Here is a 14,164-nt window from a genome sequence, read left to right on the forward strand (position 1 = left end):
GAGGACGCTTTTGATATGGATGTAGAAGAGATTCATGACCACAAGAGAGCCAGTGACTATGAGTTATCCTACTTTGAGCATTTGGAAGTGAGAAATAAAACAATCTTATCTCACTAATCACCGGTTATTCACTCCTGTGTGTGTGTGTGGCACAACGCAGGCTCTGAATCAGTGTTAGTTGAATAAATTCATTAATGATTTTGAAAACAAAACTAAGGGGCACCTGGGTGGCTCAGTCAGTTGAGCATCTGCTTTCAGCTCAGGTCCTGGTCCCAGGGTCTTGGGACTGAGCTTTCCATTGGGCCATGTGCTCAGCATAGAGCCTGCTTGTCCTTCTCCCTCTCTATGATCGCTCTCACTCTCTCTCAAATAAATAAATCTTTTTTTTAAATTAATTAATTTATTTATTCAGGAGAGACACACACACACACACACACAGAGAGAGAGAGAGAGAGAGAGAGAGAGAGAGAGAGGCAGAGACACAGGCAGAGGGAGAAGCAGGTTCCATGCAGGGAGCCTGACGTGGGACTCGATCCCGGGGCCTCCAGGATCACGCCCTGGGCTGAAGGCGGCGCTAAACCGCTGAGCCACCTGGGCTGCCCTCAAATAAATAAATAAAATCTTTAAAAAACAAAACCAAACCAAAAACAACATGAGTTTAAAATAAAACACAGCACTTTTCAAATAGATGATGTCAGCCCTAAATTCCTGAAGTTCCTGATAAATGCAAATGTTCAGTGATCTAAGTTCTTGACAATCTTAGCAGAGTTCTACAAAACCTGTGAAGTTTAATGACAGGTACTCAACTACTACAGCACGCATCCTTACCGTAATGTTTATCCTACTGGGTATATGCTTCTACCACACTCAATTTTTTTTAAAGATATTTATTTATTTATTTATTTATTTATTTATTTATTTATTTATTTGAGAGAGAGAGAAAGAGAGATAGAGAGAGAGGGCAGAGACAGAGGAAGAAGCAGGCTCCATGCAGGGAGCCCCATGTGGGACTCGATCCCAGGACTGTGGGATCACGCCCTGGGCTGAAGGCAGATACTCAACTCCTGAGCCAAGCAGGCAACCCTACCACCCTAAAATTTAAGGATACAAAGTTAATCAGTAATTACACTCCAAAACACAAAACGTTATGTATTATTAGTGTTACGAAGTTATTTGGAATATCACAGAATCTTAGAGTTAAAAGAGACGTTAGAGAGCATCTCCTCCAATTCAACACGGGAGTTTGCTCTACAATATTTCTAGTCTGTTTATCATCCTGTATTGGCTATACTACAGCAAAAGCCTCCAAACAGATCTACTTCCACATTTATCCCTTTGCAATCCAATCTCCACCACCAGCTAGCAGAACCTCTCCGCAGGTCAATCAAATCACGCTCCTCCCTGTGTGAAACTCACTGAAGGTTTCTGCTTACTCTTTCTCATAGCACTCATATCATGGCATCTGGCTCTGGCCCTCACCTCACAGAGCATTCCCTCCTGCACAAAGGGACTTGCCTCCTTCTTAACAGGGTCTCTGTGCTTGATCCTACTACTTTCTACAGAGCTCTTTGAATTCAACACTTCTCATTCCTTGCTCCCATGACCAGGTTCACCTTGGTGTGAGCTTTAAAAAAAAAACAAAAAACAAAAAACAAAAAAACCAAACTGAAACCCTCCTGGGAGGGGCTTCCTTCCTTAGCATTCCTCCACTCAATTCTCTACCTATATTTGTTTTCATAGTATACATGCCAATGAACAATTATATATTTACATTTTTTCTGATACACCTTCCCTCCCAGACTGTAAGAAAGATCCGTTAAAACAGGGAACTTGTCTGTTGTCTTACTCTTCTTTAGAACTGTAAACAAATAGGGGGCACACAACCAATAGTTACCATCTATCTGAATTTATGCATGGTTACCCAAACTCTGAGTGAAAACTATACTAACGGGAGATGTCCTACATAACAAAGCAAATCACCTTAAATTTTCTTTCCGAACTAAAATCCGTCTCCCAGGTTGTAAATTTCTTGTTACAACCAACCAAATCAGGACTGACCCCTTGATCTTGATTTGAACCTGAGCTCAACCTTCCGTTCCTTAATTTCTCTTTTTGTTCAATCTCTGTGACAATCCTTTGAAGGCAATGGGCTTTCTCTCAAGGAAGCAGCACATCCCCAAACATCCATAAAATATGTGAAAAGTTTCATCCCCGCCATCCAGGCCCACCACAGACCCCAGACTAAGAAACTCTGATTTGGACAACGAGGAGAGGAGCCAGTGCAACTTTCTGCCGTGCAATTTTTGAGAACCCTAGTTCAAAAATTAAACTTGAGGGAAGGCTGACTACAGAGCAAATTCTAGGGAAAGGAAAGGATTTACTTCAATTACACGTCAGATGTCTCACAACGTCTCATTTGGGGGCGGGGGGTGGGGGCTGCGTTGCACCTGGCATCAGTACATTTTCAAATCTAAAAGAAACGTGGGAAATCATAGCCCAAAACATAAGAGGTTCGTCCAAGGTCACCTACTCGATTGTGGTCAAGTTAAGGACAAGAATTTACGTCTCTGTTACCCGAAAGCTGTGCTGCCTCCACCTAAATCTCACAGGTTTCTTACACTGTGCGCGCAGAATTGGGAGGGAGCGCGAACGGGATGGAGCCCGGGCCGGGAAGAGCGCAGGATAACGGCAGGGAAGCGTCCCTCTTTTCCCACCAACAGTAGGAAGCTCGCAACCCGGGCGGGGTGGGTGGCGGGAGCCCCGGACTCGCCGCGCTCACCTGTCTGGGACCCAGAGGCGGGTGGTGCGGTCTCGGGACACGGACACAAAGGCCCCCGGCGGATAGAGGCTGCACACTAGGCCCCGCACGTCCAGCTCGTGGCCCGGGAGCGAGCAGCTCAGCCGGTACCTGGCAGCGCTGCTCGCCATGGCCCTGGTGCGTCGGGCGCCCGGGGCCCAGGCACCGCGCGAGATCAGTCCGCGGGAGACGCCGGGGGTGCGCCGAAGCGCGGCGGGCGCAGGGCCTGCAGGTGAGGGGCGGCTGCGCACCGGAAGAGCCCGACAGCCGGCGCGGAAGGGCGACGCGAAGGGGGAGCGCCGAGCGGGCCGAGTGACACAGCAACCCTGACAGGCACACCGGAATTCATCATCTGTCTCAGCCCGCCGTGACGCAAAGCGTGTGCGTCCCGGCTGCCGAGGCCGCCGCCGAGGTGAGCCTCACTTCCCTAAAGCGCCGTGGGCCGCCTGTCAAGGCGGAGCTAACGGCCGGGCGTTGGGCCCGGTCGCCCCAATCCAGATCCTTTGCGAGCCCCAGCCCCCTCTCTGTGTCCTGGGGGAACTATTTCTTGTAGTCCGAGGTGCGGGCCGGGACTACAAATCCCACAATGCCACGCGCCAGCGGGACCTGAGCGGCCGGCGCGCCGAATCCGGATGTTTTAAATCCTGATCCGAGGGGCTGCGCGCTCCCTTGCGGTTGCCGGAGGTTGCCTCGGTCGCTGCGTCGGGGCAGCGCAGTCCCGCCCGACCCCTTCGAACTTACCCTGTGGTCTCCTGAGATTTTCCGAAGCTAAACGTTGTTTTTAAACATAAAAGTATCCAATGCTGGGCCCCCTTCCCATGTGTCTGGAGGTACTCAGGGAGAATCTGCGTAATGTCAGTAGCTTCTCTCCGACGATTCTGTGTACCGAGCGCTTGGACAGAGGTTATTGGGAGGGAAAGAATCTTTTTTCTTACTACCCTTCTAGGCTATCCGTGGGGGCGCTGCAACAAAAGATAGATTAACAAGAGAAAAACAAATTTATTGACATGTATAATAAATAGAAGAGGTGGCTAGAGTCTGGGCTTATATAATATCTTAACAAAGGAACAGTATTTACGGAAGAAAAGAAAAGGTTCTTAAGTCTTTAGAGGCAGCCGATTATGTACATGCAAACATGGGGAGCTAATGGCAAATAAAGGCCAGTTGGTAAAGTTTGTTATGTAGCTTCTTTCATGTAGTCTCTAGGCTGACAACGGGTCTAAAGTTGTGTCCCGTGACTATTGTCTTTCCTTTGGAAATTTATGTCCTGCTTTTAAGGCAAGTCGGGAAATGGTAGCTTTTCTTGTATCTCCTTCTTTCCAGTTGCATTTAGCTCAAAATAATTCTTATTCCAAAGTGGCATATTTTGGAGTGGTAAATGCCACTCCCATTCACTACAGTGAACAAAAGGATAACAAATGATCGCTGCAAAGATGTTGGGTTCAAACGGGAGTTGGAAATAATGTAAAAAAAAAAAAACACGCTAAAAGTAAAATATAGCTGCAATCGCACCTGTAGGAAGACTGGAAGAAAACAAACTGCAAGTTACTTTATTAGAGAGGTGGGATATGAGATGTAGCAGTTCTTAACATCGTGGTTTTTGTTTTTAAAACAACGATACTAACATAGTTATTTTAGAACCATTGTCCATTTAATTCATCCTTCCTCACGAACTTGGATCAAAAGAATTCTGAAAGGGAGCTTCCAACCAATTGAGGAAGAGACGGTCCCGGAAACGCATCTATACTTAATGTGTACGTTTTGGGGTTCCAAAAGGAAGGAAAACGATCTCTAATAAGTGAAAAGAACGTACAAGCCTTCCTATCACAAATAACTTTAAACAACGTTTCTTAAAAACGACTAAAAAATAGAAAATAAAAATAAAAACGATAGCACGTGAGGTGACATGGCGCTATAATAAAACTCGCTAGGCGTGAATTCAGGTCGGGCACACAGAGAGGCTGCTGTAGCTAGAAAGCAAACTAAGGATTTCCAATAAAGTGTTCCTTCCCAGCCAAGACGCTGTTTTCCAATTTTTCCAGAAAAGCACGGACGTAGCCAGACAACAACAACAAAAATTTAGCCCTCCAATCTCGCGAGAGCGGTTTACTCTCGCCTCCCTTGTAGTTGCCAGGGCCGAGGCCGAAGATTGGCCAATCAGGACGATGGCCCTCTCCCCGCCCCGCCCTCGTTGCCGGGATACGCGGTCGCGCGGGGCGGTCAGTGGTTAGGTCTGAGAGCCCTGGAAAGCTGCGCGAGGGTGAGCGCGAGGGTGAGCGAGGAGTCGCGAGTGAGCCAACCGGTACGAGACAGGCTGGTGGGCTCCGCCGAGGCGCCCGCCTCGGAAAGAAGTTGGAGCCCTTCCCCGACCTCGCGACCTCGCGACCTCCCTCCTGACGCGACGGAGGAGGTGAGAAATCCCGGGTCTCCTCTGTCCCTCCTTCAGTCCCTCCGGATCCGGTTTTCTCACGTTGGAGAAGCTGATCCGCTCCAAACACAACGAATCCGATCTTTTCGGCGCTTGGCTGTTCTCCTCAGCCTGTCGCCAGGCTCGGGGAGTCCGACTCCAGTCCCGCCAAGCGTGTGGAGAGACCTCCTCAGACAGTGCCCTGAGGAAACCTGACGAGGCGAGACCGGAGGAAAGGATTCCAGAGCCTCAGAGAGAAAATTCTCTTTGAGGGATTTTACTCAAAGTAATAGATTTCTCTCTCGTGTTAGCAACTTTTCCTTGTTAAAATGGCTGCCTCGGGGAGCATAATGGTAGTGATAATTAGAGGTTTCATATGTAGTATCACAAAGGCTTTGCAAGATCTACCTCATTGCCACACTTGGGTCCCACAGATGAGGAAACATCCAGCGGGGATTAGGTAACTGTTTTTTTTTTTTTTTCTTTTTCTTTTTTTTTAAGATTTTAGTTATTTATTCATGACAGACCGAGAGAGCAGGCAGGGTGAGAAGCAGGCTCCATGCAGGGAGCCCGACGTAGGACTCGATCCGGGATCTCCAGGATCGCACCCCGCGCTGAAGGCGGCGCTGAACCGCTGAGCCACCGGGGCTGCCCTGGATAACTGTTTTGGCAGAACTAAAGTTTGTATCACTCATCTTTCTGGAACCAGAGGCGAGGCTGCTTCTCCGTGTGAATAATGGTGGAGATTGTGTGAATGTTTGCGTGATGAATACACCAGGAGTTCCTGGCGTGTTTTGTTACTAGTGACCCTTTATATTTTACCCTCTGGGACTGATCTCATGCTAAGCTTTTACCAAGACAGGAAAGCAGTGGCAATCAAGTAGAAATTCTATATATCGTACGTTTTTCTAAAGTTGTCAAGGAAGCTAGAGTTAATTAATAGACTTAAATTTTACATTGACAACAGTCATACCTCATCTTCTTGAGCTTCGCATATACTACGGGGTGTTTTGTGTTTGTTTTTTTGTTTTTACAAATTGAAGGTTTGTAGCAAACCTGCATGAAGCAAGTCGACTAGCACCATTTTCCCAGCAGCATTCACCCGCTTCATGTCAGTCACATTTTGGTGATTCTGGTGATACTTCAAACCGTTGTTTATGTAAACATAACTGAAACAAAACTTAATGAAACAACACCCTTCTTATGTGCAGTAAATTCTTATAATTTTTATATCACATTTAAAGTATATTGGTTAGAATCTGCCAAATTTTTTTCACAACCCACTGGTAGGTTGTGACCCATAATCTGAAAAATGCTGTTCTGAATTATCAGCCAAACTTTAAATGATGTATTCTGATGAGTAAAGGAGAGGGCTGATAAACTGGAAGAAAATGAGTGAATTAAGGAACTGGTTTAAAGGGAGATGTAGTTAGAATAAAGATGAGACAGGCATGTGGAGATTAAGGGGAATGAAGTATTTCAACTGATACTGGGGTGAAACAATTCCAGATGATGACAAGCTCTAGGTCGACCCACAGCTATAGATGACTGAAATGGAGTTGAGATGGTAACTGAAATTTAGGTCAGGGAACCGTGACCTAGAACGTTAGGTATTGAATCCACAGGGAAGTCATCCAGGGCTTTGGTGGGACTGGAATAGACACTGAACTCGGTGTCACTAAAAGACTTTAGTGAAGATGGGGTTAGAGATTAGGTGGTCCTTAGATAAAAGCAACCAGGCAAGATCCAAGGCAATAAGGTTGCGTTCCCTGGTTGTCAAAGGAAGAGAGTCTTGTTTTTGTTTTTTTTAAGATTTGGAAGAAGAGTGTTTTGAAAGTGACACTGAGAAGCAAGGGGAGTGTTGTGTACTCCCTTTGCTTTGATTTGTGGATTAAGAAGCTAAAACAGCTTTTACTACTAAAAGTGTTTTGCGGGGAAGCTGGGGTTAAGAGTAAAATGAAGCATTTGATAACAGAGAATATAAGAAAGTGAATCATAGAGCACAGAGAAAAAGTCTAAACGGAAGAAAGGTGCTGGATATGTCAAAAAAAATTTTATTAGAGTATAGGAAGAGCTCAAGACAGATAATTAATTAGAGAGGCTTGCATTTTGGTAAGCAAACAGGGAAAGGAAGAAGGCATACTATAATAAATGACTTCATTGACTTCAATGACTCCATTGTAGATGTAACATTAATGTCAAATTTGAACAAAATGAAGCAGGTTTGGCCTCATAGTGGTACTTGGAATGGCCATTTGCAAGAAAAGTTATTGTGGTTTAAATGTTTGAAGGAAAGCTATGTAGATCCCCAGTGTCTTACTATAGAAGGCACCAAAGGAGAATTGAACTGTTTCTTGTTTTCCAAATAGTGGTTAAAGTGTACAAACAATGGCCAGTAATCACAAGCCTTCAGCAGCTCGCCCTGTTTCGCGAGGTGGAATTGGGTTACCTGGAAGACCTCCTTCTGGAATACGACCCCCGTCAGGAAATACTCGAGTGGCAACTGGAGTAAGTTTCAAACAGTTCTGTTGAATTCTTATGCATATGCCCTGGTAGAAGTTGGAGAGCCTGCCTATTATAATTCTTATTTGTTCTTGCTTTATTCTGTCCGGATAGTGTTATATATGATTTTGTATTGTGGGAGGGAATACCTAGAAGTATAAATGTGGAAGGATGTCTGAAAGACATTATTGAGAGAAAATGCCTGCTCATACTGATATTCAAATTTAGTTTAAAGGTACAGTAATTTAAGTGGTATAGTTTATTGGTGGCTGGATCAAATGAAATGGAATAGACAAGAAACAGAATCAGACATATGTAAGAACTTAATGATTAAAGTGACATTTCAAAATAGTGGGAAAAGCATAGAACATTCAGTAGTGCGTTCAAATAATGGGTAAACCATTGATTATTAAAAATTGACCCCTCCCTCACGCAGAATTCTACATATTCTTATTTTTATTATTTTTTTTAAGATTTTATTTATTCGACAGAGCACACAAGCAAGGGGAGTGGCAGAGGGAGAGGGAGAAGCAGGCTCCCCTGCTGAGCAGGGAGCCCAATGCGGGGCTGGATCCCAGGACCCTGGGACCATGATCTGAGCTGAAGGCAGATGCCTAACTGACTGACTCACCCAGGTGCCCCAATTCTAGATATTTTAGAAACTATTTATTTATTTATTTACTCATTTATTTTTCCCCCCGTGCACCCACCGAAACTTTATATTTAAAAAATGAAGCTGTAAATGTATTGGAAGAAAATATAGGCAAGTATTTCATATAAACTTGGTGTAGACTAGGCCTTTGTAAAACAAACACCAAATACTGAAAAGGAAAGTATCTTTATATTTATATATTTGAATTCTTAAAAATTGAAAACACCATTAAAAAAGTTAAAAATGATGAATGGGTAAAAATTATTTGTAACATAGATGTCATAGAGTTCAGAATCTTAAAATGAAAAAGCAAACTTATAAGAGCTCTTGCTATACTAAGGCTATGAACCCTATGTTCAATCAAAATTATATGAGATACCATTCTAAAACTATTCTAAAATTCATCTAAAGCAATAAAGCAAAAATAAGGAAAAGTACAGTACTCCACTATAAATACATTATAAGTAATAAGTAAAACGATATTTTGGTTGCCACAACAGCCTAGAAACAGACTAGAAAAATTTAATAGCTTAATGTGAAATGGAGAGTGTCATCAAACATGTACCACATTAGAAAAAATTGGATAAACTTTATAAACTGATCATTCTAAGCAAAATAATATCCTGTAAAGATGATTATTACAGTTTCATTGGAATTATAACAGTGAAAATTTGAAAGCAACTTAAATTACCTTACAACAAGTGAATCTTAAAATGTGATGCATCTCTTCCTATAATAAGCTATGAAGTAGTCATTAAAAATTATTTTCAAAGAATATTTGAAGAAATTATAAATCTTTATAATATAGTATTAAGTGAAAAAAGCAGTGTGGTGCCCGTTGAACATAAAAGCATATTTATACATACATAGAAAGAAATGAATACACCAAAATATTCATATTAATTATTCTGATGCTTGCAACAGATGGTTTTGACTCTTTGTATGTCAAGCTTATACAGTAGGTTAACTGCAAACTAGAGATAATGTTAGGTCCTGTGTTTAATTTTTTATTTTTATTTTTTTAAAGATTTGTTTATTTGAGAGAGAGCACACAAGTGGGTGGAAGAGCAGAGGGAGAGGGAGAAACACTCCTCATTGAGCAGGGAGCCTGCTGCAGGGCTCAGTCCTAGGACTCTGGAATGGTGACCTGAGCTGAGGGCAGCTGCTTAACTGACTGAACCACCCAAGTGCCCCTCGGTCCTGTGTTTAAGTCATAAGAAGAACAGTAATTTTTGGAGGGAATGATTTTGTTAAAGTCAGGTTTTCTTAATGTTTTCAGATTTTTCTAGAGTTTTACGTAACGTTATCAACATCAACTTATACTAAAATGATTTTTCTAAAGTCTTCATATGCATGGTACTGAGCTAGTAAGAATTTTTATTTTAGTAAGATTTTATGCTTGCTAATGAAATATTTATAAAAGAATCTGGACACTTACTGGCCACCTACTCAGTGCCAGGTGCTTCACTTATTTATTATTTATGTATTTATTTATTCTTTTTTAAAGATTTTATTTATTCATGAGAGACACGGGGGGGCGGGGGCAGAGACACAGGCAGAGGAAGAAGCGGAGAGAGAGAAAGAGAGAGGCAGAGACACAGGCAGAGGAAGAAGCAGGCTCCATGCAGGGAGCCCGACATGGGACTCAATCCTGGGTCTCCAGGATCAGGCCCTGAGCTGAAGACGGCACTAAACCGCTGAGCCACCCAGGCTGCCCCTGCTTCACCTATTTAATGTTACTAGTTTTTAAACTATTGGTGCTTGTCATTAAATATACAAAGGAATAGTGCCAGAGTTCCTTCCTACCTCAGCTATAATGATAGTCAACAGTGTGATATGTATCCCTCCAAACTTTTTTCTGTTTATTTACAAACACTAAGACACATGCATATAAGATTGTATGATTTTAATATTTTCTAAAACAATGGTATACATTGTTGTCTACCTTATCTATTATTTTTAATACTATATTGTAAGCATATTTTTATGTGAATACATACATGTCTATTCTTTTAGATGTGTTTGATTTTAATTTATATTTCTCTGTATTTTCATTTGGTAAAGTTTACCCAGGAAGAGATTTAGCATTCTCTTCCAGAGATCACTGCTTTACTCTTTGGCAGAGTGTGAGGAAAAAAGGAAAGAAAGAATGGAAGATAACAGAAGGATAACGTGGAACAGCTTTGGATTGTCTCATACCTTTCCAACCTCTCCATGCTGTATGAACTGGCAAAGAGGGAATCTTTTTCTCCCAAAGATTTTACTTATTTATTGGAGAGAGAGAGCACAAGCAGGGGTCAGGGGGTAGAGGACAGAGGGAGAGGGAGAAGCAGGCTTCCTGCTGAGCAGGGAGCCCCACCACATGGGGCTCAATTCCAGGGCCTAAAGGCATACGCTTAACCAACTGAGCCACCTAGGCACCCCAAGAAGGGAGTCTTTTATTCTTTCCTCAGAGGGTATAGTATTCTATTGGATTTTGCAGAACTGAAATAGAAAATCATGTAGAGTAATGATCTGTATGCTTGCTGAATGATGTAAGCCATTTAACACTTATTTGACTATCTTGTGATAGAATTATATATAATTTCAATTTAAAAATGAAAATTTCAGGGACAGCCATTGGGCGTCTGCCTTGGGCTCAGGGCGTGATCCCGGAACTCCCTTCTCCCTGTGTCTCTCATGAATAAATAAATAAAATCTTTAAAAAAGGAAAAAGGAAACAAAATTTTTCATATTTTTTTCTAATTTTTTAAAAGATTTTATTTTTTTAATTTATTCATGAAAGAGAGAGAGAGAGAGAGAGAGGCAGAGACGCAGGCAGAGGGAGAAGCAGGCTCCATGCAGGGAGCCCCATGTGGGACTTGATCCTGGGTCTCCAGGATCACACCCCCCGGCTGCAGGCAGCATTAAACCGCTGCGCCACCAGGGCTGCCCCATTTTTTTTCTAATTTTGAAGGTAATATATATTTACTGTAATAATGCTGAAAACATCAAGCTGTGAAAAGATAACATAAAAATGAACTACAGCATTATTAGGATAACCATTGTTACCGTTTTTTATAAAATTCTCCAGACTTTCTGTTTTACAAAATGGAATTATAAATACTGTTAAAAAAATAAATAAATAGGGCAGCCCCGGTGGCTTAGCGGTTTATTTTTTTTTTTTTTTTTTTTTTTTTTGGCTTAGCGGTTTAGTGCCGCCTGCAGCTCAGGGCGTGATCCTGGAGATCCTGGATGGAGTCCCACGTCAGGCTCTCTGTATGATGCCTGCTTCTCCCTCTGCCTGTGTCTCTGCCTCTCTCTCTCTCTCTCTCTCTGTCTCTATGAATAAATAAAAAAATAATAATAAAATAAAATCTAAAATAGATAAATAAATAAATACTGTTGTATCAACTTTTTTAATATACTACAACTTATTCAACCATTTCTTATGGTTAAAATAAGGACAAATATGTGTACAGTTAGTTCCTTTCCAGTTTAGGGGTGTTATAAATAGTGTCTACACATAGAATTTTATTTATATATTTATGTAATCTAATTTTTCTTAAAATATAGTTGACAAAAAAATAAATTTTATTTTAGAATTTTAAATTTTAAGGAAGTGTACTATTTAATGTTCATGGAATTTTAAATGTTAAAGAATTTTATTAATATTTAATATTTCAGAAATTCAAAAGTATAAAGACTTTTACAAATTAAATAAAATTTTAATTCGTAAAATATTCTCTTTGCAGTCTTAACAGTAGTAGAAGGTACAGTATTTTTCTAGTTTACTAAAACTGAAATCATATTTTTCATTTAGATGCCACCTGGAACAGCAAGACCAGGCTCTCGTGGTGGTCCCATAGGGACAGGAGGTGTTCTGTCTTCTCAAATCAAAGTTGCTGATCGTCCTGTAACACAGCAAGGTTTGAGTGGAATGAAAACTGGAATGAAAGGTATCTATTTTAAGAAAATGGGTATATTTTGTATAAAGTATTAAACAGGGGCACCTGGGTGGCTCAGTTAGTTGAGCATCTGCCATTGCCTCAGGTCATGATCAAGCAAGGATAACGCCCCCCTGCTCAGTGGGGAGTCTGCTTCTCTCTCTTCCTCTGCCCCTCTCCCTGCTCATGCTCTCTCTTTCTTTCTCTCAAATCTTTTTTCTCTCAAATAAACCTAAAAAAAAAAAAAGTAGGGATGCCTGGGTGGCTCAGCGGTTGAGCGTCTGCCTTGGGCTCAGGTCGTGATCCTAGAGTCCCGGGATCAAGTCCCACATCGAGCTCCCTGTGAGGAACCTGCCTCTCCCTCTGCCTGCGTCTCTGCCTCTCTCTGTGTCTCTCATGAATAAATAAATAAAATATTTTAAAAAAATATTACGGTCAGCCCGGGTGGCTCAAGTGGTTTAGCGCCGCCTTCGGCCCAGGGCCTGATCCTGGAGGCCTGGGATCGAGTCCCAAGTCAGGCTCCTTGCGTGGCGCCTGCTTCTCCCTCTGCCCGTGTCTCTGCTTCTCTCTCTCCTCTCTGTGTATTCTCAGAAATAAATAAATAAAATCTTAAAAAAATATATTACAGTACCTTAGTACTAAATGAGAATTATAAGAAGGCTATTTTACTCCATTTTTATTCGTTGATTCACAAAATTATGGTTAGGGTTAAATAATTAAAAGAATGAATGTGAAAATACGTTGTGGAATAGAGAATAAATACATATGTGAGGTATTTTAATCTTTATTTTTCTGAACATGAAACTTGTTATAACTTGAAGAAATTTGAAATAATTTGAAGAAAAGCTTAGGAATGAAAATTAGATTTCTAGTACTATGTAGAAATATTCTGAAATACTTTTTAATATAAAAGTGACACTATTAAGATACTTATATTTTTATGAGAAATTAGTTGAGTGTTACTTTTTCTAATGCACCATTGTAATATGTAACTCTTTAAGTAAGGAAATGAGACTAATGTATAGATTTTTGCTGCATCTTTCCTTACGCCTCTGTGTTTAAAGAGACATAATGGTATGTTAGGATTCAAAAAATTGGTCTGTAATATGTACAAATCAAAGCATGATGAACTGCTTTATAATGAGTTTTATTTTCTGTATTTGTGACAAATGACTTATCAGGGATGAAGATATTCTATTGAGAAAAATTAATTATAAGATGCTATATTGTATAATATACCATGCCATGCCTTTGAGAAGACAAATTTTCTTTCTTTATTGTAATACCACTTAGCTCACTAAATACTAATAAACGGTTATTTAGAAATGCTTGCTTAATAATAATGAGTACTGTGAAAAAGTGTCAAAATTATATAATTAGTCTTTGAAAATATATTCAGAGAAATATTTGCACATTTTATTTTATTAAATAATCCTATAAATAATTTATCAAATATTTATTACTGTATTGATTTCTCCTTAGAACAGAACCAATATCAGTTAAGATAATTTCTACCAGTATATTTCAGAGTCTTACATGAAAGAGTTCTGATTATTATATGTACTACTATCTGCTGTGACTTGTTACCTGCTCCAGAGCCCCATTTCCCTTTCTAACACATTCTCTCCCTCTTCTGAGCATAGAGCTCACAGTCAGTACTCTCTACCCTTACCTCTCCCACCTTGCAGAGCACTTCATTTCTCAAGGTTTGGGACATTTAACCTAGGAATACTTTTTTTTTTTCCTTAGGAATACTTTCGTATTCCTACTGAAATAAGATCATGTTTCTAAAAAAGTCTCTGAGACAAATTCTGAAAAATCATAATCTCTTGCACTGAGAAATTCACAGTCAAAAAAGTCTCTGAGACAAATTCTGAAAA

General features: G+C 41.0%; 2 protein-coding genes across 8 annotated transcripts in view; one reads left to right on the forward strand and one right to left on the reverse strand.

The window, feature by feature from the left end:
* The window catches only part of PLAA (phospholipase A2 activating protein), a 38,357-nt gene extending 35,197 nt beyond the window's left edge, over positions 1-3,160 (reverse strand). The window contains exons 1-2 of one of the 3 annotated variants that reach the window (XM_077912188.1): positions 2,780-2,899; positions 1,772-1,858 (exon numbers count right to left, since the gene is read on the reverse strand). Coding sequence is in view for 2 of the 3 variants with exons in the window: in XM_077912187.1 (XP_077768313.1) it covers positions 2,780-2,928 (149 nt within the window). In the remaining variant the exon portion in view is untranslated. Of the gene's footprint in view, positions 1-1,771; positions 1,859-2,779 lie in introns of all 3 variants that reach the window. The other 2 variants (XM_077912187.1, XM_077912186.1) reach the window with 2 other exon arrangements.
* IFT74 (intraflagellar transport 74) overlaps positions 3,061-14,164 on the forward strand; it is an 85,001-nt gene continuing 73,897 nt past the window's right edge. For 2 of the 5 annotated variants that reach the window (XM_077912189.1, XM_077912193.1), the window contains exons 1-3: positions 5,021-5,207; positions 7,574-7,712; positions 12,161-12,296. In XM_077912189.1, the coding sequence (XP_077768315.1) occupies positions 7,593-7,712; positions 12,161-12,296 (256 nt within the window). In that variant the 5' untranslated portion in view covers positions 5,021-5,207; positions 7,574-7,592. Of the gene's footprint in view, positions 3,210-5,017; positions 5,208-5,269; positions 5,491-7,573; positions 7,713-12,160; positions 12,297-14,164 lie in introns of those variants that run through there. The other 3 variants (XM_077912190.1, XR_013387959.1, XM_077912191.1) reach the window with 3 other exon arrangements.

The sequence above is a fragment of the Canis aureus genome, chromosome 10 (assembly GCF_053574225.1).
Source record: "Canis aureus isolate CA01 chromosome 10, VMU_Caureus_v.1.0, whole genome shotgun sequence".
NCBI classification, from domain to species: Eukaryota; Metazoa; Chordata; class Mammalia; order Carnivora; family Canidae; genus Canis; species Canis aureus.